This window comes from Leguminivora glycinivorella, chromosome 9 (genome assembly GCF_023078275.1).
Source record: "Leguminivora glycinivorella isolate SPB_JAAS2020 chromosome 9, LegGlyc_1.1, whole genome shotgun sequence".
Taxonomy (NCBI): domain Eukaryota; kingdom Metazoa; phylum Arthropoda; class Insecta; order Lepidoptera; family Tortricidae; genus Leguminivora; species Leguminivora glycinivorella.
The window spans coordinates 24,233,423-24,261,371 of NC_062979.1; the positions used below are offsets into that span (position 1 = coordinate 24,233,423).

General features: G+C 37.8%; 2 protein-coding genes across 2 annotated transcripts in view; one reads left to right on the plus strand and one right to left on the minus strand.

Moving 5' to 3' along the window:
- The first annotated feature begins 3,851 nt into the window (after positions 1-3,851).
- Positions 3,852-13,016, plus strand: LOC125229942 (organic cation transporter protein-like). Its single transcript, XM_048134892.1, has 7 exons — positions 3,852-4,297; positions 7,490-7,724; positions 8,110-8,365; positions 8,929-9,251; positions 9,634-9,934; positions 11,994-12,175; positions 12,782-13,016. Exons 1-7 carry the CDS (start codon positions 3,897-3,899, stop codon positions 12,941-12,943), a joined length of 1,860 nt encoding a protein of 619 aa, XP_047990849.1. The 5' UTR covers positions 3,852-3,896; the 3' UTR covers positions 12,944-13,016.
- Positions 13,017-14,250: 1,234 nt separating this feature from the next.
- The window catches only part of LOC125229943 (organic cation transporter protein-like), a 67,840-nt gene continuing 54,141 nt past the window's right edge, over positions 14,251-27,949 (minus strand). The window contains exons 3-10 of the mRNA XM_048134893.1: positions 27,053-27,216; positions 23,014-23,245; positions 20,988-21,088; positions 19,743-19,891; positions 18,834-19,156; positions 18,118-18,427; positions 16,758-16,939; positions 14,251-16,302 (exon numbers count right to left, since the gene is read on the minus strand). Of these exons, the coding sequence (XP_047990850.1) occupies positions 16,141-16,302; positions 16,758-16,939; positions 18,118-18,427; positions 18,834-19,156; positions 19,743-19,891; positions 20,988-21,088; positions 23,014-23,245; positions 27,053-27,216 (1,623 nt within the window). The 3' untranslated portion in view covers positions 14,251-16,140. The remainder of the gene's footprint in view (positions 16,303-16,757; positions 16,940-18,117; positions 18,428-18,833; positions 19,157-19,742; positions 19,892-20,987; positions 21,089-23,013; positions 23,246-27,052; positions 27,217-27,949) is intronic.

The window sequence follows — 27,949 nt, forward strand, 5'->3', positions numbered from 1 at the left end:
CGGCCGGCGGAAAATGAAATGATGATCATCAAATCCTTACAGGCTCGATAATTTAAGAAAAACTAGTGTTTAAAAAAATCTTAAGTATAGCAAAAAAATGGCCGACGGGCTGAACTAGGTAATATGCAGACATTAATCGTCGATACGAACTTTATATTGTCCCAAAGTTTCATCGTTGAGAAAATGAGGAAGGTCTGGCGGGTCCGGGCTCTTAGTCCATGATGACGTAGGAATCAAAGAATAGATGATACTGCTGAAGTTAACTCTAAGTTAGACTTTTAACCATTTGAGGTTTGTTAGATTTTAAACTGTGATTCTTGTTGTAGAGATGCGTTTTTGTTTTTTAAGTATGATGTCAAGTATTTTGTGGAGTTAGGTGGTCCTTAATTAAATGATATTAATCGATTTTCAGCGTACCTGCCTAAACATCATTACGACATGACGTTTATGTCATGTCAAATTAATTGGATGGTGTACATTGCTGCTGGGCCAGATTTCAAAGATTAATTACTCTTGATAATTAATAACACTTTTTAACAAAATGATTATCCTTTTATATACGATTCGTAAGATCAGATACTTTAACTGGATAATTTAATTTAGTATTTTTTCTTTGACTGCCTTTTGAAATTTCCATAGACTTTATGTAAAAAGATTATTATGTAATGTCACTGTTGTTTAAAAATACACATTAAATTTGTCAGTCGTGAATAAATAACGCTTTTTCATTTTCATATTGAAAGCTTTTAAGCTGTATACATACCAAAATTTCGAATTTTATTTTTGTTGTTTATGAACCTACTAATAGCAGGTTAATTACTTGTATATTTTGATGATCATCATTCAAACATGATGAAATCACAACTCCAGTCACTGATGACATCTATGCTATTTATATTAAGATATGAATAAAATCTAAAGTATGAAAACTATGCAATTGAAACTTTGTCTATTTAATAAAGTTGCTATTGATGTCATATCCATAATTTAATATTGATTTATCTTTTCAGATAACCTTCTTCGGTATATTCCATACGCATGAATTGATAATACTCGTATTATAAACAGAAATGAATGTCATATACAAAGAAATAATGACCAAGGCCTCCAAGTGTCCAAAGTTGGATTCGAACCAGCGTCCTCCGTTATCGCGACGGATGCCTCAACCACTCGGCCATTCGGTCACGGTGGCAAGGGTCGAAATTTTCAAGTATATGACACAATTACCGAAGGCTAAGGCGCCCCCGGCCATCTCTGGCCATTTTTTTTGTATATGACATTTATTTCAGTTTATAGTTAAAATAGTAATGTGTCTACTAAAAATACGAATTAAATTATTCTCTATGAGGATAATTTAATTTGTTCTAAGAATACTCGTATTATCCGAAAGTCGGATATGGTGGAATTTTATATTACTTAATCAGTTAATTATCAAATCATATAATTTGGTTGTCACCTATCGATATCGATATGATTATGATATACCTAATTATCGTTAACAGACTAGGATAAAGTATTGATATGATAATTTAGGTAAATAAAATTGTTTTCGGTTACCGCGATAGTTACTCATGAAATAAAACTATGGAAACGGATAAATCGCGTATAATGAATTTAAAATACATCCCGACGTTTCGAACTCTTTACAGCGTTCGTGGTCAACGGGTGACTGAGGAAAAATTAAAATGTGCAAAAGCTACCCACTTACAAGAAATATTAACGAACCATGACCACAAATAATATAGATTTCTAAGGCAGGTTCACACACTATTAATAAAGCCAGTTATACAATATTCAAAAAATTTTACCATTACTCTGTTAAAAAATAATTAACCAATAATATTAATAATATTAATATTTCTTAATATTTCTAATATTAAGAATAATAATATTAATAATTAATAATATTATTAAGTTAATATTTCTTGTAAGTGGGTAGCTTTTGCACATTTTAATTTTTCCTCAGTCACCCGTTGACCACGAACGCTGTAAAGAGTTCGAAACGTCGGGATGTATTTTAAATTCATTATACGCGATTTAATCTGTTTCCATAGTTTTATTTCATAAATAAAATTGTTTTTAGACACGTGCAATGTAACTGTATAAAATGTTGCTAATATGAAAGTTTGTTTTATTTAATATCATACCTACACAAACTAAAACTAATGTAATTTGGAAGCGTTTCTGTAGTTTCCATCAGCTAAAGTTATTTTGCGGTACATTTACAAATATGTATTTTTAACCCCTGACGCAAAAACGAAGGGGTGTTATAAGTTTGACGTGTCTGTCTGTCTGTCTGTCTGTCTGTCTGTCTGTCTGTCTGTGTGTGTGTCTGTCTGTGGCATCGTAGCTGCCGAACGAATGAACCGATTTCGATTTAGTTTGTTTTGTTTGAAAGCTGAGTTAGTCGGGAGTGTTCTTAGCCATGTTTTATGAAAATCGGTCCACTATGTCGCGGTCGGGGGTTTTTTCAAAATTTTAATTTTGTGGTTAGGTTATGTTCCAAGCTAAGAGAGCATCTCTATCGACGCTGTTAAAGGCATTTGGACGTGACAGCTTGTTTCTAAGCTCTTTGAAGTCTAAGCATAAAACTTAAAAGCTATTACAGATCTAGTGCGAAAAGATTTGCCCTCGTATTGTTACGAAAACGTACGAACGTGTCATGCTATTTCAGTCAGTCTCAGTACAAGATGTATCGACATTGACTGAATTAGCATGACAAATACGAACGTGTCCGGAATAACCTAACCACAAAATTAAAACTTTGAAAAAACCCCCGACCGCGTCATAATAGACCGATTTTCATGAAATATGACTAAGAACACTCCCGACTTACTCAGCTTTCAGACAAAAAAAACTAAATCCAAATCGGTTCATCCGTTCGGGAGCTACGATGCCACAGACACACACATACACAGACAGACAGATAAACAGACAGACAGACAGATAGACAGACAGACAGATAGACAGACAGACAGACACGTCAAACCTATAACACCCCGACGTTTTTGCGTCGGGGGTTAAAAATACGAAGGAAACCCTTTTTAACCCCCGACGCAAAAACGACGGGGTGTTATAGGTTTGACGTGTCTGTCTGTCTGTCTGTCTGTCTGTCTGTCTGTCTGTCCGTCTGTCTGTCTGTCTGTCTGTCTGTCTGTCTGTCTGTCTGTTTGTCTGTCTGTGTGTGTGTCTGTCTGCTCCCGAACGGATGAACCGATTTCGATTTAGTTTTATTTATTTGAAAGCTGTGTTAGTCGGGAGTGTTCTTAGCCATGTTTCATGAAAATCGGTCCACTAGGTCGCGGTCGGGGGTTTTTTCAAAATTTTAATTTTGTGGTTAGGTTAGGTTATTAGCACTACATCTGTAGTTCCTTAATAAAATTGGCCCTTGTGGCAGTTGTGGCATTGTGCCTGGGCCGGTCTAGCGTGAGTTATCCTTCCATAAGTTATGATATCCTTTAGTCCACCATAGTATTCATAACAGGATTTCTCGAAGGTCATTAGTAGATAAAAGTTATTGCACTATTGTTCTATAGATTGTGGCTTGTTTACGGGTTATAGTATTTTATACATATATTGAAACTCATTGTTTTTATAAAAATACATTGGATTCCTATTATTAGACGCCAAGATTCGAATGAATCGAGTTCACGTCGTTCATTTACGGTCAGTTTTATTAGTGAATTCATCTCCATATCGTTTATTGTATTTAATAATAAATAATATTCATTTTACACGAGCAAACAGTGGTAAACCAACTAGTATACCAAACCTTCCACGCTATCCTTTCTCGCGTCACCAAACCCAAAGCCGCGATAACTAAATTACTTCTTATCGGTTTGTCGGACTTGCCACCATTGCACTAAAGTCCGTCGGTGCGGACGTAACTTCCAAACATGGACGGAGTAACAGTTGTAGACAATTCAAATGGCCCAGGACCTGTCAGTGAAAGCCAAGAAAGAGTAGACCATGGGAATCCAGAAGACCCATCAAGCCCGGACGCTCACAAAGGCCCGGAAGGCCCACCAGATTTCTCCGCACCTCCACCACAAGGCAGACCAGGCTTCCTTCAACCTCCAGTTGCAGTTCCAGGTCTAGACTTTAAGAATCCAGATGAACCAGACTCCAGACCCAGTAAGCCTGATCCTCCAGTGATAACCTTGGATTGGGTGCTGGTCAATGAGCTGGGACAGTTCGGACGGTTCCAGCTCTACAATCTGTTGCTGGTCTCCATCCCTATCATCATGTCTGCGTTCATGAGCGAGTATATTTTCTCGGCCGCTCGGGTGCCACACAGGTATTGTCAAGGATTTCGTGTAAAACTCATTACTAAACATTGAAATTAGTAGGGAGACCCAAAGAATAATTGCATTCACCCGATCCACCATTGATACTTGAAACTCTCGAAAGCTAGACAGGTTTAGATCACTACCTTGGTTGACGTGGCGATTATTAAGGCCTACAAAACTTCAATAACAACAATTTCAAGGGATTAGATCAAGATCAAGCAAATAATTGCTTCATTGTTAGTACCCTCTTAGTACCTAATGATTGTTAAGATGCCGTCAATGTCAAAAAGTAGAAAATCGTAAAATTGCTAGTTTTCTACGTCCGGTTTTAGTTTCAGTATATACTTATTGATAAGAAAAGCACTTGTTTTAAACAGCGCGTATTCTTATCTACAAAATCAGTAGTTAACATCAAGGAAAAGTTACTTCCTGAATTAATTATGATTTTTTTCCTGACGCTAGTTTAAGAAAACCCGCAAATAGTGCTCACGTCTGAGTGAGCTGAGCTCAATTTTGTATACTTTAGGCTGCTAAAATTGATGTTGTCGCATTACTTATATCCTAAAATTCAGTAGTTTACATGTGTGTTATCATGCTACTAAAATACAGTAAATGGAAGTTAAACGAGATCAATATTTGTCTAAAAATACTTCGAATCAAATGGCAATTACTTCGAAAACCTTTTAAGCAAACAAAAGGCTTTCTTAATAATTATAAACTTTAAGTATGTGTTTGCAAAATAGTGTGCAATACAAATCAGGAAACACTTCCAATTTTAGATACATACTTACTTAAAGTTGTAACTAAAATGCGGTCGGCCCCTGTCGGCATCTTCATAAATTTGAATATGTACGACCGTGTTTTAGTTTTAAAATAATGTTATTTTATAAGCTAGATAACTGGACTACAGAATTATTACCTTTTCATATTTTTCCTTACAAAGAGAACGAATAAAATCAATGTTGAATATAAACTTTCGTAAATTTACCATACAAACGTCAAAACTGCGAACAGATTCTATTGAGTCAGACGCCCGATCGGGCTCGTTCGGAGCAGACGTGTCACCAAATTTGCTCCAATGACATTTGTTTTTGACACTGGAAATCATATACGGATACAAAAAGATTGCCAGTGCTATGAATGTATTCAAAAGTAATAAGGTAAATAAATATCGTCACGTCAAAAAGAGTCTCAGTTTAAAATCGTTTTTTTTTTTGTGTTGTTTACTACTTATTATTGTTGAGAAATAAAAAATATATGTAACTTTAATACAATGATAAGAAATATAGGTATTTTTTGTCTTCTAAACTTTATTAAAATGAAAGAGTTTTAAAATTAATTTTAACTCGTTGGACTTTATTTTCATTATACTGGTCACATTATTTAGTGTGTCAGTGTATGTAACATTCTCTTTCGCGAAGAGACATTCAGTGTGGCGTATGAAAAAACTAACAGAACTAATCATTATAATTATATTCTATAAACGATTATTTACGTAAATGGCGAAATTATTAATTGTAATAATATATTATCTTATCACAAAATTGTTCTGTATGACTTACCTTCTTACGTTCAATATAATTTTTAAATGGTGTTTGCACACGGGGCACGTAACCTTAGATTTAGACAACTTTAACTAAATTTTGAAAATTATTATTTTAATGAAGAATTCTATATATGGCAACAATTTTACATGTAAACTGACTGTCAACCTCTGTTCATACGTAACCTCAACCTTTGTCTCAGTGCATTTATAACGGATGTTATAATGGCTAAACCGATCAGGAACAGTGAATTATTTTAATTCATTCGGAAAAGGTTTTAACCATTTATAATTAGAATAAACGAAGCACTGTTTTTTACACCAGAGTTGTTTTGATTTTATATGGTGTTTGCACAAATTTATTTTGAAAAATAATCGGAGTCAATTCGTGTGAGATGGTAACACTAAATTGACACTGTCCGCAATCTAAACACGCGGCAGCGTGTCAAGCCAAGTTCAAGTAACCGAACTGGCAGACAACATCGTGTGTAATATTACACGAACTATTTGGAGCCTCTATGGGCGTCCTCACAACAAAAACTATTTCACATAAACGTCTTAAATTTGGCTCTTATATTGATATTTGTGACATACATATTATGTGCCTGTCGTGTTTGTTTCACCGGATGGTCTGATCGGAAGATTAGACCATTTCGTTGGATCTCCTTCTTGTTTATGTCTTATTATTTGTAACGTTTATTTTGTGTGTGTTAACGAATAAATTAATTCTATTCTATTCTATTATAAAAGTTATAAGAAATGATATTTTATGTCATCAATTGTCATAAAACATTTTGAGGACTGCCATTGAACTTGGCACCCGTTTAGATCTCACTGCTTTTGTCGTTGACGCCAACAACCAAGGCATATATAATATTGAACTTGGCTCATATTTCCCTTTTTTGGTTTTGATGGGATTTTAATGTTACAACTGATCTTCAGTGAAACTATAGACCTGTCTTAAGTACCTCTCACTTAGGTCACTGACCTCTTCCAGTAAATTGCGGTAGTGTGCGAAAAGTATGTTGGTGGGTGTGACGTGCGTTAGTGTGTGTAAATGGGGTAATTTGACAGATACTGAATTTTTACCCATCGTGACGGGCTCTTAAATAATGTTTTGAATTTTTATTTTCATTTTCACTACAAGTATTATTGAGCTGATAAACTCAGCTGATAAACTTTTTGGATGTTTATGCCATAAATCCTACTACCTACTATCATAGATTCACTTCCATGCAATTTCAGCAGTCATGACTATTTATTTAGATTTAGTTTCATCGGTTCATCCCTTAGGGAGCTACGGTGCCACAGAAAGACGGACAGACCCGTCAAACTTATAACACCTCGTCGTTTTTGCGTCGGGGGTTAAAAATACGAAGGAAAACCATTATAAATAAATAATAAATAAATAAATAAATATTATAGGACATATATTCTTACACAGATTGACTGAGGCCCACGGTAAGCTCAAGAAGGCTTGTGTTGTGGGTACTCAGAAAACGATATATATAATATATAAATACTTACATAGAAAACATCCATGACTCAGGAACAAATATCTGTGCTCATCACACAAATAAATGCCCTTACCGGGATTCGAACCCGGGACCGCGGCGCAGCAGGCAGGGTCACTACATCTGTAAAATTTTGTCCATAGGTGTGTGATCCCAGAATGTGGCGAAGTGGCAGGAGCAGTTCACGAGTACAGTCCCAGCTGGATTCTCAACGCAGTTCCAGCTGACAGCAACGGGAACCCACAGAGCTGCGAACGCTACGTACCCTCAGGTGGAAGTGGCACTCCTCAGTCCTGTCCTGCGAATATCTTTAACCAGGGTGCTGTTCAGGAGTGCGACGGTTATGTTTACGATAGGACCAACTCTGTTGTGTATGAGGTAAGTTTCTACATGTTTTTAAGTACGTCATTTGACCTTGAAAGTTGGTTGATTTCATCCAATACCTTGTCTATAGAAAGGTGATTTCTGTGATAAGAACTGTTGCAAAACGAAGCAGATAACGAACACTTTATTGATGGATTTCATATTAAAGGCAGATCGACATATAGAGTTACTTTTGCAATTGTCCTATTTGTAAGCCTATATTATGTAGTTTTAAAACAATATTGTTTATTGCACCAATAAATTGCTCTGATATTTAGAATAAGATGAAAATTGTACATTGTTGACCATTTAAAAGTGCTTATTGTAAGCCTATTTGAATAAAGAATATTTTGATTGATTGATTGTACAGCTTTTATATCTTTGTTTGTCATCTTTCCAGTTTGACCTTGGTTGTAACGAATGGCTACGCGCACTAGCTGGTACTTTTGGTAGCGTGGGCACCCTACTTGTCCTTCCCATCACCGGCTTCGTGTCCGACAAGTACGGCCGCCGTGTGGCCCTCGTCATCAGCGTCTTCAACCTGGCTCTGTTCGGCCTCATCAGGGCCTTCTCCGTCAACTATCCCATGTATCTTGCCTTTCAACTGCTGCAGACGACTTTTGGTGCTGGCACATACAGTTCTTCTTATATCTTTGGTAAGATTTTTATGCACAGTTTCAAAACTTATTCTAGCTACTTTTAAACTACTGCTGTCTCATTAAAGTTGATTTTATTGTGGAGGGCTACAAAATTATTTGCTGCCCCCGAAATTTTATTAGGTAATATTTTCCGAATAAAATTGTTGATGTTGTTTTTTATTGTAAATGGGCTTACTCTTGGCCACAGACTAGCCAAAGGCAAAGACGTGGCCTACGTACAATGGAGTGAGCTCGCCCAGAAAATGCCTGATATTCACCCTAGATTTAAGAGTTTTGAATGATTCACGGTTATTTTCATTAGACTTATATTGACCGGGATATAGACCGTGATTACCTTTTCCGTGATCATGATGCATGCAACTGCGTCGAAATATCGGGAGCTCGACAAAAATCAAAAAGGTAATCACGGTCTATATCCCGGTCAATATAAGTCACCCTATAGATTTGTATAAACTAATGTGACGAGCATTTGTGTAGTAGAATTAAAAGACAATTTTTAAGTAGCCTTACATTTACGCCTAACATCTGAGATTGCTTTAATCACAACTCATTTTTTGCAGCTGCTGAACTGATGGGCCCCAAATACCGAGTGCTAACATCCGCGACCTGTTCCTCCATGTTCGCCGTCGGCCAGGTCGTCCTCGGCGGCGTGGCGTGGCTGATCCAGCCGTGGCGATACATGATCATGGCCATCCACATTCCCTGCTTCCTCATCATCGCCTATTACTGGCTGCTGCAAGAGAGCGTGAGGTGGCTGCTCGCCACTGAGAAATTTGTGGAAGCTAAAGCGGTTCTGGATAGGGTGGCGAGAGTAAACAGGAAGCAGATCAGTGAGAAGTCTATGCAGGCGCTGTTGACGCCTGCGCCTGTGGATGTTAATCAGGTATTTTTATAGCAAGTTCTATCACAGGACATTTCTCAACCGTGCATATACTCGTATTATGCAAAAGAGCATTACTATTCAAAGCAAGTAATGTTGATAGTGCAATCAAAAGACTTCAGTGTGATCTTCAAGTACTTAATCCACAATAGACACAAGGATTTTCACAGCCTCGCAAATATATAAATATTATTTTAATTGTCAAACTTTGATGATTTTATGACGTTTACACTTAAACGTTTACGTTAAAATCTACTTATCGTAGGACGATTCTAAAGTTATGTCAATCAGTGAGTCACAATTTAATGCCATCGTAATGCAGCAGTCAACTTGACGTTCCTGGTTTACATTTCTTTATATATCTTACTTTATTCTGCTTTTGTAGACTGGGAGCTCCGACGGTCTCATCAAGACTATCGTCAAGTCTCCCATCCTCTTACGGCGTGTCCTCACGACTCCCATCTGGTGGATCACCTCCACGTTCGTCTACTACGGCCTGTCCATCAACTCCGTTGGCCTGGCCGGCAATATGTACCTCAACTTCATCCTCGTCTGCATCGTTGAGATTCCTGGCTACTACACCGCTGCACTTGTGCTCAATCGCGTCGGAAGGAAGATCACTCTCAGTTGCGGCTTCTTCTTGGCCGCTGTATGCAATATTATTTTTGCTTTTATTGATAATAATGGTGAGTGTTTTTACGACTAAGTCATAAGCGGTGTTATAATTTTTACGATTTTTCTGTTTAGCATCGATAGTCTCTAGGCGGATATACTACTTTATAAGAAAGTATTATAAAGTCATGGTCGTCCGACCTAAAAAGTAGGTAGTTAGGTACCTACCAAATCATATTTTTGTTACTACCATGTTTAAATTTACATTATCATGTAGCATTCATATTTGTGTAAGTATGTATATAAATAATATAGTCCATTATCATAACCTTCGTTATCGCTAACAACTATGCGATTGGCTTTCCGATTAAATTTGATAATTTTCTGTTAAAAAGGTATTTGTGAACGATTAACCTTGTTATCATTGGCATCAAAATAATTACATTGAATTAGTAGAAATCGATGCCAATTATACAATAAAATAATCAAGTCTTACAAAATGCATGATTTAGATGTTACATTTTTTTTTGACAAGTGATTGTCAATTCTCAGAGCAATTAGTGTTGCACTACTGAAATTGCTTTTAACAATTATTGTTAACACGTCAAATCGAAAGATCCACTAAGTGTGCCATAGAGTAAAAAACCGGCCAAGTGCGAGTCGGACTCGCGCACCGAGGGTTCCGTACAAATCCGCAAGGTTTACAAAGTTCGTTCATTACGACAATCGAGTCATAATATATATTTTGTAATGTAACTAAAAATTTAAGGTTTTCGGAATTTTTCCTTTATGTGTGCTATAAAACGTTGCTTCATGCCAAATTTCAAGATTCTAGGTCGACTGGAAGTACCCTTTAGGTTTTGATTCCCTTGCGAGTACTTGCGAGTTTCAAAATATGCAGCTTAAATTGCTGTTTCTTTTGATTGCGTTGACATAGAAGTTTGATTTTGTTACAGCTTAAAGGTATTATAGACCTGAGTATTTGGTATGAATTTCAATTTAATACCTCTACGCGTTTATGAGGAAATGGGTAGTAAGGTTAAAATTATTAAAAAAATATATATTATGTGATGTAACTAAAAATTTATGGTTTTCGTAATTTTTCCTTTATCTATGCTATAAGACGTTGCTTCGTACCAAATTTCAAGATTCTGAGTTCACGGGAAGCACCCTGTAGGTTTTGATTCCCTTGCAAGTGTCGAAAATTTGCGGCATAAGCGGCTCTATCTTTTGATTGCGTTGGCTTAGAAGTTTGATTTTTTCACAGCTTCAAGGGACAGTAGACTTGAGTAATTGATATAAATTTCAGCTTCATACCTCCACGCGTTCCTGAGAAAAAGGGTCTTGACAGACGGACGGACGGACAGACGGACAACAAAGTGATCCTATAAGGGTTCCGTTTTTTCCTTTTGAGGTACGGAACCCTAAAAAGTACCATTAGTTCAACCTTACTTATTTCCACAGTCTCATGTCATATGAAGTCCTGGTTTGGGGAAGGTCTGCAGATTTTGACAGTATATTTGTTCTTCAGAAGCGAGCAGTGAGGGCAGTATAATTATAACCTAAGCCCGCTTACCTCGCTAAGAGACCGTTTTAGGGAAGTCAACATCATAACACTGCCCTCGCTTTTTATTTATGAAGTTATCATGTACGCCAGAAAAAAATATTTAAATTATAAAAAAATTAGCGACATACATAATTATAATACACGAAACAAAAATAAACTTGCAGTGCGCCGCATACGGTACATACGGCCAAAGTGAGAAAGTCGTTTATAGGCCAATCGATACATTGTTACAATAAGATACCTAGTCACATTACAGACTTACCAGACAAAACTTTCAAAACAGTTGTAAAAGCACGATTAACTGAAAGATCTTACTATAATGTGTCAGACTATTTGAAGGACAAACTTGTTTGGGTGAATTGCAAAATTGTAACTTTAGAATAAATAGGCAGTAGTGTACTATAGTAAGTGTAGTAGTTATTAGTAAGTAATAACAGTTGTTTTAGTTGTATGGAAAAACCTGACGGACATAAGTGTATCTTGCATACCTGTATGGGAAATAAATAAATATAATATACATTGTAAATTTCAAAACAAAGTAGCTCAACCCTTGAATTTGCTTCCAGAACTGGCGACCTTCAGTCTGGTCCTCTTCCTGATAGGCAAGTTCGGTATCTCCGTGGCTTTGACGACGCTGTACCTCTTCACATCGGAGCTGTACCCTACACAGTTCCGGCACACGCTGCTCGCCTTCTCTTCTATGATTGGTCGCATTGGCTCCATCACTGCGCCCCTCACGCCTGCTCTGGTGAGTGCTGCTCTAGAACATTCTTCTAGCGATCTTCCTGGTAGGCAAGTTCGGTATCTCTGCGGCCTTGACGACACTGTACCTCTTCACATCGGAGCTATACCCAACATCACTGCGCCCCTAACACCTGCCTTGGTGAGTGATGTTCTAGAATATTCTCCCAGCGACTTTCAGCTTGATTTCCTAGCGGGCAAGATAGTCTTCACGTAGCTTCATCAAAAAGCAAAACAATGGTAAATCCGCAACATGCATTGTCAATAAACTGACCCCAAAAGTATAAAAAAAACTTACAACTCCAAACAACCTGAAACTCCTGCAAGTCTCCACCAACTCGCTGAATGACGATGTTTATTCTATGAGCAAAATACTGACCGGCCCTCTCGTGACCCGTTACATTACATTACCACATCGTAATACTGTAACATGACATTACATCCACAGTCCACACCACACGTAGCTTGTCCTTTCTCTTCTATGATTGGTCGCATTGATTCACTGAGCCCCTCAAACAACGTGTATTTCAAAGTTTAATCCTTAGCTAACCCAGAGCAAAGATGTACGACCAAAAATTAAATTTTTACTGAAACATTATTTTCGTTTCTCCAGATGGTGTACTGGGAAGGCATCCCGTCCCTGATGTTCGGGGTCATGGGCGTGATCTCCGGGCTCCTCGTGCTGACGCAGCCCGAGACCCTGGGCACGAAGATGCCCGACACCCTGGCGGAGGCCGAGGCCCTAGGGCAGGACAAGGTCAAGCAGACTAGCTGATTCTCTAAGATTGGCTCTCTTTAGTAATAGGAATGTAGAGGTATTTATAACAAAGAAACGAGTTTTATTTATACACCGTAGTTTTTTTTTGTTGTCCGTTATTAAATGTAATATTTAACATCCATAAGAATACGTGTATTTGTGATAATACTGATAATCAGCGCCTCCTTGACGTTGTCAACAGAATAAGTCAGTAATAGTAACCAATTAGACAGATAAATGAAACAAGAATAATTATCTCATTAAGGTAGCGCCCGATAAATGTAAAATCTATGAGATAACAAAACGGATTTCCATTAATCATTAAATTGTAGGTGTTGGAAATTCCGCAGATTGCGTCTCAAATGAAGAATTTATAAATGCCTTGTATATTATTGTATAAGTATAGGTGGGCATTTTCACAATTTGGGACTCCCAATTAGCGTACGTTGTTTTCAAAAATTAACTCACTGTCAGTTTTGTGACGATAATTAAGCATGAAATTTCAATAAAAATACTGTTTTTGTGTTATTTACATGAACTTTCAGCGATAATCTACGTTCAGAATGTAAAAAAAGTAGATTTTTAGACATATTTTATGCTTAATTGTCGTCAAAAATCTGACAGCGAGTTAATTTTTGTTAACGACTTACGCTAATTGGGGGGTCCCAAATTCTGTAAATGCTCAGGTAGTAGGGTACTGCCTACTTAGGTACCTACTAGAACCAAAAATTACAGACATTTTAGACAAAGATGTGTCGCAGTTGACAATCGCTTCGTTTGATGTTTGAGATACTGTCGTGTATATTAACTCAAAAATGCCATATAAATTGGGCAACAAATATGCGAAGAGCAATGAAAATTTCAAATATTACGAGAACAATCGTAATATTGGAAATTTTCATTGGAAATAAAAATATTTCTGGATTTGAAATCAAAACAAAATCAAACTTTAGTTTTACATATTCAATGTATTAAATATTCAAAGAAAACTATATTTACAAGTTCCATAACATTTCTTACTTTGCTAGAGATATAACAATACTTTTGGTACGATGGTGATGAAATGATATTGTGAATTTCATAATGGATAATAGGTATTATAGAGGATTATTTGGTATGTCAGGTTTTCAAAAGTTTAACTTAATAGTAAGCAATTCGATTTAAAATAATTATTGTAGAAAAGAGTACTTAAACGTTTGAGGACTTCAATTTGTAAAAAAATGAAAATAATGGGATGCAACCCCGTCGATGTCGTAGAAGGCGATTATGGGATATGGGTTAAATTGTGGCGTAGGCGAGAGGCTGGCAACCTGTCACTGCAATGTCACAGTTTCGTTTTCTTTCAACCCCTTATTTGCTAAGAGTGGCACTGAAACTGCAGTAGTTTCATGTGTTCTGCCTACCCCTTTATGGGATACAGGCGTGATTGTATGTATGTATTTAATGGGATGCAATCCAGTATAAATGCGATTTTATAACGACTTATTATTAAACTTATTTCTAATTTGGACACTCAATATGTACAATAAATACATGCTGTATACAAAATAGATAAATTGTGTCGCTTAACTTCAAATTTGGGTAAATCCGGGTATATAAAAAATATAATATTGATCTGAAAGATAATCAATCTTATAGCTGAATGGATTGAAGTTAATCCACCCAAGTTTGAAGTTAAGTGACACAATTTTCAGTTATGTCCTTATGCTTTACGAGCACTTCCATCACAAGTTTGTTGGAATTTCAAATAAATAAGGTCGGATGCTTTTTGGAATTTAATATTATTTGGTTTTGACATGTTTCAATATTAAAGGATTCGCTTTAGCAATTTTTGCTAGAAATATCAGCGGCTGAGAGATGTAAAAACAATATTTCTCTCAGAAAGAGTAGTTTACCAATCCACTCCATGCTTCTATTGTGACTGGTGTAATGTCAAAACCATAATAATATTATTTAAAGATTGTGTTTTATTAATTATTATAGGTAGTACTTCTAATACTAAATCGACCACAACTTGTTTTGCGATAATGGCAAGTTTGTATAACTTTGTACGTCCCAAAGTTTAGGTGCTAGTTAATTACAGTACCTACTTATATTTAAAAAATTCACAAGTAAACCACATTAATATCACAAATCTCAAGCTACATAATAAGTAATAACTATGTTTTATTTACACACATTTTATGAGCACCATAACGTATCATATATCTTTATTTTGGCACAGTCAATATTAAAGTCTAAATTGCTAAGGCACTGTTCCATCCTTTCTTGGATCTCCTATTAGTCTAATCACCGTAAAAAATCTAGCTATCTATCATTCATTCATCATTACACTGCGATTGAACAATATCTATGTCCGTATTTCAAATTGTCGTCATGAAATAAATGATCGGTTCTAATAACATCTAGTCATGACGGACCATTTTGGTCGGCCCAGGTGCCGTAGCCAAATGGCATTTCTGCGACGCGAAACGAAAGCAAAACGCCACGAAAGGTTAGTCTGGCTCTATCGCGCCAATACGCAAGAGCGATAGAGATATCTACGAGCTTTTCGTTTCGTGAGCGTTTCGTGAGCGTTTGTGCCATTCGGCTACGTAGCCAGAAATGTATTCAAGACAGATATTTAATAAATCCCACACGTGGACGCTCTGGTGGTGGGCAGGGTATGTGGTGGGGAGTATGAACTATTCCTCCACAATATGCCAAGAACGCGCGTTCAGGTTCTTCGGACATTCCGTTCCGATAAGCATACACTCGAGAAGCTGATCATTATGGGACAAGTATGTAGATAGCGAGCGTGCTCAGGGTAGCACCCATGAGATGGTCAGATGTAACCAGCTGGCGGCGGCATGCAGCGCGCAACTCACATGGCGCATGACCGCACGCTGTGGAGACGCTGCATACATGGGAATGCAGTGTCTCGCGATCGAGAAAGAAGAGAAGTCTTTTCACACAAACAAATTTTAGCGCTTTTTTCAGCAATCTTTTTTGCCCACGCAGAATTATACGATGAATTTTTCATTATCGTCGTACACACTTAAATTTTAGCATACTATTCAGCCATTATGTCCACCAAATGTACAACAAATTCTTCACAAATCAATCTTAAAATGTCTTTCTTCACATCATTTTCATTAAGCTATCCGTCATTTATGTCCACCCATAAACGTACAACAAACTTTTCACTAGTCTTAGGATGTCTTTTTCAGTATCACTCAAACTTTAACATCGTCTTCAGTCTGATCGAGTTTCTCAGCCTGCTGAATGTCGTCAGGCAGCGGTGACCGGCTTGTCTCTGGTAGCAGGAGAGCTAACAGACCGGGCACGAAGGCTACCAGCCCGATCACCACGCTGGGCAAGCCGTGCATGTATTTCTCCTGAAAGAGAAGTAGTTTGTTAGCTGACGAGAACTAAAAGAAACATTGCGAGAATTTTTTTATACTCGTATCGATCGTTGTGAATATTCTATGATCATCAAATAATATAATATATGACGATTAATTAGGTAGTTATTTATTACTAAAAGAGTGGGAAGATTTAGAATGCATTTGCTATAGAGGGAAACAAAAAATTTAAAGTAATTTTTACCAGATCACGGGAACAGTTTGGAACCGATTCTTCGTATACGGTATTCGATGCTTTGGCTAGTGGAATCGATGGGAAGATTCCTATTTGCAGAGAGCTAATAAGGTAATTTGTAATTTATCAGTGGAGGAACTTGTGGTACTATTCTGGCACCAATGGGCCCCACGGTGCTCTCCTTTGACAAGCAGTGATTTTGAAGATTTATATTCTAGCTACAAGAAGAATAAGCATATGTAATGTAACTTACGAGTAGAGGAACTTGTGGAGCCAATATGGCACCAATGCGCCCCACGGTATTCGCCACATTGGCTAGCGAGTTTCTCACAGTGGTAGGGAAGATCTCTATACTGACGACGTAGAGAGAGAACATGCCGTAGCTGTTGCACATCTTGCCGACTAGGTAGAGGACTACGGACAGCCAGCTGAGTGCTGAGGACAGAAAGAGATGGAATTAGATGATTAGTAATTAACTACTGAATAAAGTAACATAGTATGTGTGGATGATAGACTTAGAACGGATTGAAATATTAACCATTTGAATGCCCAAGACTACTAAAAGGCTCATCGTCAGTCGTGTCTGCGACGCCAATAACCACAAAAGTATTATGGTGGATGTTATCAAAGCGTGGCTTTCCTACTGTCAGTTGTTTTGTATTCGTTTGTTTATTTATTACAGTACATCCATATCATAATATTATGTATTACATCATACACAATTGTTTTAATAGCTTAAAGTTCTCAGTCTGATACAAAATGACAATTAAGGAGTACATAGCACTCTCCAAGTATAAATATGGGAACGAGATCATAAAAAAATAGGTACCTATATTAAAATCTAAAGCTAATAACTAATACTACTAGTATATACATGATTTACAATATTGCTATTATCCTAAAAGTTTAAAATACAAATTTAATTTAATACAGACCTAAAACTAGAATATAAGTAGTATAACTAAAGACTAATGTAAATATTATTTTGGTTTCAGTAATAGTTTAGTTTTGATTTAAATGGGAGACTGTCATGAAAGATGTCAATGAAATTTTTGTGAGTGGCAACACTGTTGTAGCTCGAGCATATTCGTATTCGTACCACAGGGGCTTGCAGACCAAGGTTTGTCCTGGTAACTGGTATGGAAAAGGGTTTAGCTATAGGCCATCGCGGGTAGTTGTGGGGAGTGGTGAAAGACATTTTTCCAAGTAAATTGCTATTCGTTCTTCATCTTTCAACATTTTTTGACACGGGAGGAAATGAGTTCGTGATCCTAATATTCATAACATATAGTTTTATCCAAAGAGCAACCTGATAGTTCCATATTACTTATAGAAAATAACTACATAATAGTTACTTAACAATATGAAAATAAACTTACAACTTGACACAAACGCAGACGAAATAAAACACACGCCAGCTAAGCAGTACGCCGCACAAATAGGCGCTTTCCTTCAAGGTCAGCGCAGTGATGATGCTTGTGGGCATGGCCACTAGCTGCAGCCCGGAGTAGTTGAGGTACTTGTTGCCGAAGATGCCCGTCGAGTAGATGATAGCGCTGTATTACTAACGGAAAATAACTAATAGCTACTTAACAATGTGGATATAGACTTACAGCTCGGCACAAACGCAGAGGAAATAAAACACACGCCAGCTAAGCAGTACGCCACACAGATCGGCGCTTTCCGCCCAAAGCGGTTCAAGGTCAGCGCAGTGATGATGCGCGTGGGCACAGCCACTAGCTGCAGCGCGGAGTAGTTAAGGTACTTGTTGCCGAAGATACCCGTCGAGTAGATGATGGCGCTAGTGTAGACGAAGGAGAGGCAGATGAAGCAGGCAGAGATGAGGGTGAGGCGGAGGAGGATGGTGCGGGAGCGGAGGACGGAGAGGAGGTGCTTGGTGGAGCAGGAGGGCGTGTTGTTGTTCTGAAACATACAGATTAATAAATTAGACATTTTGATCATGGCAAAATGTTTTCAGGTGAAAGTCTTGATAACTGATTGCTCGTATTTTTACTGATGGGTGACCAAACTTTGGAAGCCTGTTTCTTCGTTATTTCTCTAAATCTTAAGTGTCAAGTCACCTAAAGAAGTATGTTAGTAAGGCTGCCTGACCAATTCTGACCCCCAAAGTAATCCAATATTTGACTGTAACTAGGTACGTTATACTACTCAGCAATCATAATGCCAACGACGTGAACAATCCCTGTTTTGTGATTTTTATATCTACCCAAATTAGACAAAGGGTATACTAGGCTGAAACCTGATAATGAACTTGATTAGCATCTTTTCTAAATAAACTTACTAGCTTTAAAAATAATGTTGTGCTCACCTCTTCGCTCTTCGCCTGCTCAATCGACTTCATCATCTGCTTCGCTTTATTAGAGAGCTCCACATTATTTATCTTCGCGACCTTATTCAACACTCTCACAGCCTCATCATTCTTGTTATGAGCCAGCAGCCAGCGTACCCCCTCATCTATTAAGAAGATGTAGAAGACCACGACTAGGAGTGGGGCGTAGATGGCGCGGAGTAGGTGGCGCCAGTAGGGGACCTTCCAGGCGATGAGGCCGAAGAAAGCTGTGCCGATGTTGGTAAAGATGTCCCAGATGCAGGAGAAAGCGACGCGGCCGTTTTGGCTGACGGCTTCTAAGGCTGAAAAGGTTAAGAATAATTGTTTAAAATACGGAAGAAATTTGTGGATTACCGATTCATGCGTTCAGGAACTAGAATATAGTCATACATGCTTATCTGTTCTGCTAGAAAAACACCACAAACTACCATTAAGGAGAGTGTAAGTACCAAAACCCACTCCACAAAAGAGTATTTTTGCCGTAACCTCGTTTTTCGACATCGTTGTTTATAAGAGTTAAGAGTCAAAATATTCTTCAATCAAATAGGCTTACAATAAGTAGTTTCAAAGTTGTAAGTATATGTTGCTTCTTCTCTTAATGTATTTATTTCTTTGTAGACGTCTTCACGATATTTAGGCGTAGATTCGCACGGTCATTTTTCATTATTTATCCAGTACAGATTAGTGCGAAAAGATTTGCCTTCGTATTGTTACGGAAACGAACGAACGCGTCGTGCTATTTCAGTCAGTCTCAGTACAAGATGTACTGACATTGATTAAACTAGCATGACAAATACGAACGTTTCCGGAGAAATACGAAGAAAACCCTGTTCGCACTACATCTGTATCTTAGTTTTAGGATAAGTATTTTAAATAAATAGTACTCACAAAGCACCATAGAAGCGTTTCCGTATCCAAAGGCTGTCTCGATGAACTCCAGAGCCAGCAGCATCCAGTAATTGACTGAGAACGACTTCACCAATCCCACGATGCCTACGAGAATGGGGGTGCCGACGATGATGACTTTGCGACCGTAGCTGCAAGGATATGTTTATAGTTGAAACAGAAAATTTGCCGATTGCTAAGGCGCTAAGGAGTAAACTTGGGTCTTAGATAAAATCGAGAAAAATAATGAAAAAGAAAATATTATTTATCGTAAGTATGGAAGTGAATAAATATAACGGCGATAATACTTAGCGATTTGAGATTGTATTTCAATTCAATATATCGAACATGATTTTAATACAAGGTATACCCTATTTTATGGAATTCCGTTAACTGTAAGGGTATATTTCCGAGCTCATATAACCCGGCAACCTTCAAATCAAGAATGAACAGGCATCTTCTGGGCGAGCTCACTCCATCGTAGGCCACGTCTTTGCCTTTGGCTAGTCTGTGGTCAAGAGTAAGCCCATTTATAATAAAAAAAAAAGGTGTTTTTTTTTTTAGATCAAATATGATTAATTTCTCTAAGAAACTAGCGTCTTAACTCTTACGGTTATCGAGTTATTAAAAAAAAAGAAAATTACTGTACAATTGTACATGTGTGTGACAGCCTTTAATCACTTCCAAATGTTATTTGTTTTGACATGTGCTGTCAATCACTTGACACTGACTTGAATATTATTCTTAAAGGTCTCTCATACTAATTCATTTATTATGTATGAAAAAGATGAAAAAAAAAATTTTGCGAATTTAACTAATAGTGATATATTACAGTGTGTTTCCTGATAATGAACCTAACAACGTGTCGAATTTAACGGAAAACAAAAAGACACGGTGTATAAACACCAACCGATATAAATAAAAATAATCTAAAATAACTTCTGTAAATTATTCATACTCGTATATGTCTCAAGTTAGCCTAAGCGATGTATATAAGGCACTGGTCCCACCGCGAGCTAGTAAACTATGAGCTATCGGCTATAAAAACGAACAAAAGATGATCACTCCGGTGTAAATAAAAGAGACACGGCGATGTTTATAGCTACTCGCCCAGCGGTGAGCTATCAATATCGCCGTGTCTCTTTTATTTGCACGGGAGTGCTTATCTTTTGTTCGTTTTTATAGCCGATAGCTCATAGCTTACTAGCTCGCGGTGGGGCCAGTGCCTTAGGGATGTTATACACGTACCGGTCAGAAACAAAGCCGTAGAGTATGTAGGAGATGATGAGACCGATGTTGTGGACGGTACCGATCATGGTGCGCTTCCATGGCTCGCATCCAAGGTCGAACTGAAACATAAATTGTTAGATCATAAACTCTGACGTTCACTATTTCATTCACTATTTGAAGAGGGGAACATATAACGCAGGCATTGCTTTCGGCTGGAAACCGCAAGCCGTGGCCCCAGGTGCCTTGTACACTCATGGAAGCGGTCTGTCGAGAATGAGCTATGAGGCCGGGCTGAGCTAGAGTGAAGCCACGAGGGTTGCTGAAGATAGAAAGGCGTGGTGTGAGCTCATGAAGGCACTTTGCACCTGTGGGGTGCCTTGGGACTACAACAAAAACGTTTAAATTATGAATTCGAGTTTACTTACGCCGTGGCTTGCGTGGGCGACGGTTGCGCGATGGTAGCGCGACGGCGATGCGACGCAAACGAAATCAAACCTTATCGATATGGAAGTATGAGACGCGACGGCGACGGTCGCGCGACCGTCGCCCACGCAAGACACGGCGTTAGTCCTGAAATGTCATCAGGAACACGGTTTCTCTTGTTACACCGTGGATGATATCCAAGAAAAATCGGTAAACTATAATTTGCAACCTGTCGAAAATGACGTTCTGGGGACTGATTTTTGAATTTCAAACGCACGAATTCGCCATTCGAAAGTTTTTTTAAAAAGACGAAGTGCTATTTTCGAAAAAAAAACGGCTAGGAATTTAAAACCTAGTGGTAATGGCCACTCGTTTTCGATTCTGTTAGTAGCATTTAAATCGTTAGTAGTGGAGATATTAATGAACGAAATTCACGAATAGAAAATGGTCGACATTCAAAAATCAGCTCCTCACAAATCGCATAACTATTTAAACCCTAAACCGGAAACTTAACCCATAACATGTAACTAAAATCAGGGTTTCTGCCTAAGACTATCCCGATAGCGATCTCACGGTCTGCCGCTATACACACTGTACGAGTACAACTATAACAGCATGTTCGTGAATAGCCACTGAACTTGGTCGGCCATGATAATGACCCAGCGCGTGCGCATTGTGTCGACGCGTTACTAACCTACGCGAGCTAATGATAATGAACTGTGAACTACTCTGCTGCTGAACTACTATGACTACCTGAATTAATATGAACTATGAACTATTTTGCTGCTGCAAAAAGATTTTGTAAAAGATCATTTGTCACATCTTTGTCGATTGTGTGACGTTTTACTAAACACACTCACATTTAGTCAACTAGTTTATAGATTATATAGTGAGGCTGTAATCATTTATATAAGTGAACTGCAGTTACAATACAAACGCAGAAAATCGCAGTTTTGTAAACTCGATTTTGGATACTGAAATATCCGATACATATCGTATCTATTAATAATATTTCACGCGCTTAAAATCTGAATCGGGTCGAATTCTCAAAACCGAGTATTTTTTTTTTATACTACGTCGGTGGCAAACAAGCGTATGGAAAGCGGTCACCGTAACCTATGGACGCCTGCAACTCAAAGAGTGTCACATGCGCGTTGCCAACCCATTAGAAACTTGTACATTCCCTTTTGCTGTGTTAAATACACAGCAAAAAGGAGTGTACAGTTACCGCGATAGTTACTCATGAAATAAAACTATGGAAACGGATTAAATCGCGTATAATGAATTTAAAATTCATCCCAACGTTTCGAACTCTTTACAGCGTTCGTGGTCAACGGGTGCAAAAGCTACCAACATACAAGAAATATTAACGAACATTTTTTTTTGTGTAAACCTGCCTTAAAAATCTATATTATTTGTGGTCATGGTTCGTTAATATTTCTTGTATGTGGGTAGCTTTTGCACATTGTAATTTTTCCTCAGTCACCCGTTGACCACGAACGCTGTAAAGAGTTCGAAACGTCGGGATGAATTTTAAATTCACTATACGCGATTTAATCCGTTTCCATAGTTTTATTTCAGGAGAGTACAAGTTCCAAGGAGTATGTAATGTTTAACTCACCTCAGCCGCAACACTATTGTAGTTTTCATATACGACGCGCTCACACGCCACCGTATCCCGGGCGCTGAAGTAATCCGGGCTACACGAGTTGGTCGCGTTCCATCGCTGGCTGGAAACGTTGAGCGCGAACGGAGCCGCTCGGTAGCACGTATTGGTTGCGTTGGGTAATGCAAACTCCGACCAGGACGCGTTGAAGCTTGAGTCTATTGAATCGCATTCTGGTACTGCACATCTGAAAATTAGAAATTGTATTTGAATTGAAGAGATTATAAAGTGCCTTTCCTCCAAATATGGGCTATGTACAGTCAACCAATTGGTATCCTGAGCCATATTAGAACCCTGTCATATTTACATCGCTTTATATGTCACAGAAGTTACTTTTCAGGCTATTTTTTCAGATTTCAGATTCATTTATTTCTTAATAAGTGTTACAAGTTTTTATTACAAACGAATATAAAAATGAATACATATTAAGATCGTCAGAAATATAGAAGTATTAAATATTTGATAATTAACAAGATTATTATTATTAATACATACAATCGACATCATTTATTTTCAATTACAATATAATCAATGTGACATAATTTAAACATTTTTGCAGTGGCATTAGTATTCATTATTTAAGTATTCCTTTATGCTGTACAATGTTTTATCTAGTAGCAATTTCTTTACTTGGCGACTGAAAGTGTTGACATTTAGTTTCGGCTTTAGTTCGTTTTGGTAGCTTATTATATAATTTCTGAGCCATTATCTTAGGACATTTTTTTGTAATATGTAATCTACATTTTACTGGTCTCAGATCATATGGATATCTTGTTGGGCGTGCACTTATATCCTTAGTACATACAAATTTACTTTGGTTTCTTCTCACATATAATAATATGTACCTCATAGATATATATTGATACGGATGTCAGAATTCCTAGATTTTTAAAGTGGTCCCTACAACTGACGCGTGACTACTATTTGACGCGTGATTGTCGCTAGATGTCACTATAACTATGCCTATACAAATAACTCGCATTTACTGATGTATGAAATTACAACTCTTCCCTTACTTATTCTTTTATGATAAAAATTAACCTCACACCTTGTCCATAAAAATGTGCGAGGAACAATATCGAGAACTTCTTATGAGAACATTCGCAATTTTAAGAACTTCTCTTCAGTTCATTGCTATCTCCATTCAATAAATTTCCATTTAAGTAGTCCAACCTGAGTATTATGCTTCCATTTTATCACTTATCAACGGGGATAAGACATCTGTCACTTTCACACTGACATAATTATTTGCCGAACGTGACGGATGCTTTAATCCACGTAAATACGTGATAAATTTAGAAGCGTAAATAGCCAGGCATAACATTTACTCTATCGAATATCGAGTAATGTATTTTAAGCAGTGGTTCCATGCAGACGGCGGTCCATATGGCCCTGGACCGTGTCAAGTGGAAGGAAATCACTGTTGGTCACGATCCTCAGCCATGAGGAAACGTCTGAGAAGAGAGAACGTATTTTTAAACGTCAAAATCTCATGGTAAATAGTCTGAAAGCACTGAAACGTAACTGAGAAAGAGATGCGTTTTCATTTGTGTACGCGAAATTACCCTTGACCTCGCACGTGTTATTGACGTTATTGTACACGAGTCCGCCGTTACATAATGACCAGTTATTCGTACGCCGCATCCAACAAAACAATGCACTCGTTTAAAATTAGAATTATATACGATGCTTTAATTTATTTTTAAACGGCGCATTGTGAAGTCAGGTGGAATATACCTCTATGAGTGCATTAAACCTTTTAGCTGACGGTGTAAAAAGTGTGTTTTGAAATGTTTATTGTCTACGCTGAACGTGCATAATTTTAATTTATATTCTATTGATTTTAATTCCTTTTAATTTATGTTTGGAATTTTTCTTTCATATAGGTACTATATGATGCCAAACAATGAAATAAACATATGTACTTAAATTGTTACTAGAATATCAGAATTTAATTTTCTGTAACCCTTTTCATTTTAAGTTTCATGTGTTCTTCTTATCCCCGTTTTGGAATACATACGTGATATTATGTACGCAAGGTGCATTAAGGTAATTTCGAAAGTCGTCTAATTGCGAAAGTCGCATAAAAAACCACAATTATTTCCATCCCATCCATCCATCTATCCATTATTACCCGAATGTACCCTATTATGTACAATACAATACAAATATTCTTTATTGCTTACCAATATAACAGGATGACATAAAAAAAAACACATAACTTTAACTACGATAGACAACAGGCGGTCTTATCGCTAAAGTGCGATCTCTTCCAGACAACCTTTAGGTGGTGGATAGAAGACACAAAAAACAACTATATATTTATGTATGTGATATTATACTGTATGTAGCTTTTTCTAGCGGCGTAATTATTATATTGATTACTTATGTGACTCAATCATTAATTGTATTATCCAACAACTATAACACGATTTAAAACGTAATTATGCATAATTATAGCAACACATACAAAGTCGGAAGTTGGCATAAGAAGCATAACATGCAACAACGTCTTCTGTCACGAGACTCCATATCCGTTGACACTTTCACACACACTTCACTAATACATACAAGTTACAGGCATTTTTAGAGGTATTATGTCTGTCCCTTTCCTTTAAGGAACTCGTAATTGAATACTCCTAACAGGTATAAAAAATATGGTGGAGAAGCTGGGATAGTTTGAGCAGTAATTATCCCAGCTTCTCCACCATGTTTCGCTTTTTAATATTTTATCAGCTGAAATGCTAGTTATAGATGGAACAACAAAGGTAGTGTATGTATGTATGTTCCCAACCGGAGTAGGCAGAGCTCGTGAAACTGATCGAGTTTTAGTTCCAGTTTTAGCAAGTAAGAGGTTGAAAGAAAACGAAATTGTGACACTGCAGTGACAGGCTGATTGCCCATCTCTCACGCCACAAATGACATCCCATAATCAACTTCAACAATACCATCAGAAAAAAGGGGTGCGGTTCTTACACGGAAATCTTTTTATAGCTCTAATTAAGATTTTAATTTACTTACTTACTTGGATGGCGCGAAATGAGTTATTTTACTCGGAGGTCTACCTCCACTCTATACGCCCAACGATATTATTAATATGATTTTGGTTGACCAGCAGGACGGCGTCCATTCGGTATTCCCAAGTTTAGTAGGCCCTTTTGCCTGCTCGATCTTCACCCATCCTTTCAAATTGAGGAACTAGTAGCCGAGCCAAATATAATAGGTGAAAAAAACATCTCTGATTTTAATTAAGGATTAGTACATTACATCAGAGTCCGGGAAAATGAGGATTTCCAGCCAAGTGAGTATATACGGCCGAGCGAGCGTGCGAACGAGGCCGGATAGGGATACGAGGCCGGGAATCCGTTTTCACGCCGAGGCATGTATAGTGATTTTCTCAAACATACAATGAAATAAAAAAAAATGCTCTAAAGGACAATATTTTATAAAAAAAAGTTTCTTTGCAGGCCTAGGCCTAAAAAATAATATGAAATCCCTTTACAGTCCTCTCGAGTTGTTGCGCCCAAAAAGCGATACTTCCCAGCCCATTTTAAGGAACGTAATAAAGACAATATTTCATTGCATGTTTGAGAAAAATTAATTACCTGTCCGGCACCTCAGCGGCCGAGAGGACGTAGTTAAAGTTGATGGCGAGGAGAGTCTTGATAAATGCTGCTTGCCCATGGCACAACACAAATAACATCCCATAATCAATTTCTACGATACCTATTAATAATTAAACATGTAAAATCGGGTAACTTACGTAAATTGTCGAAGGTCGCTCGACATATATTATTTCGCTCCGTAATGAGGAGCATTTTCATTGAGCACGCGCGAGTTACCCGGTTTTACATGTTTAATATATCAGTGTCTAACGGTAGTTTTATTATTAAAATTTCTAAGATACCATCGGAAAAATGGTGCTGAAATTATTGACTTTGAAATCATACTTAGAACTATAAAGCGACTCCGTCTGGTTAGTATAATAAATTACCTGTAAGGCACCTCAGCGGCCGCGAACACGTAGTTAAAGTTACACATGGCGAGGAATGAGTCCCGGAAGGAGAGCAGCAGCAGCAGAAGCAGTTGGTACTTGCCGAAGCTGCCCAGCTCACACAGGATGCCGTCGAGGTTGAAGCCTTCGGTAGGCTCTTCTGTCTGGAAAATATAAATAATAATAATAAATATTATAGGACATTATTACACAGATTGACTGAGGCCCACGGTAAGCTCAAGAAGGCTTGTGTTGTGGGTACTCAGACAACGATATATATAATATATAAATACTTATATACATAGAAAACATCCATGACAGGAACAAATATCTGTGCTCATCACACAAATAAATGCCCTTACCGGGATTCGAACCCGGGACCGCGGCGCAGCAGGCAGGGTCACTACCGACTGCGCCAGGCCGGTCGTCAAAATATATTAAAATTATATCTACAGTGAAAAAACTTCTAGGTTTTTGTAAGCTTGGATCACACCTCGGACACTGGCGATCAAATATATGAAAGAGGCGCGTTCCTAGCACACAGTCTAAGCTCGTGTAGGTGAACGCGTACTATGCTTGTATAAGTGAGATATGACAGGTCGACTGTTCGCATTTTTGACAGGCGGTAACTGTGAGGTAACCGAGAGGGGGTGGGCGGCCCTTTCAGCGGGGAGCGGGAGTGGCCATACTGTACGATAGTACTAGTGCTTCGATTGTGCTGGTTTCTGTCTAGCACTCGTTTTTTGTCCATTTGAGGGAAACAGAGAGAGCATACAATTTTAGGTAGTACCTTTAAAGACACGTTGCAAAGTTAACAGAGTATATTTTCACGACCAACGCTAGTTTTATTATATTACCAAGGATTATTTATATAGGATTTTCATACTTCATTCTAAG

What these genes read in the sequence shown, in the direction of transcription:
- LOC125229942 (XM_048134892.1), top strand. Translation starts at nt 3,897, where the DNA reads ATGGACGGAGTAACAGTTGTAGACAATTCAAATGGCCCAGGACCTGTC. An exon ending in CCAACTCTGTTGTGTATGAG is followed by an intron (nt 7,725 to 8,109) that starts GTAAGTTTCTAC and finishes TCATCTTTCCAG; the next exon opens with TTTGACCTTGGTTGTAACGA. An exon ending in CGCCCCTCACGCCTGCTCTG is followed by an intron (nt 12,176 to 12,781) that starts GTGAGTGCTGCT and finishes TCGTTTCTCCAG; the next exon opens with ATGGTGTACTGGGAAGGCAT.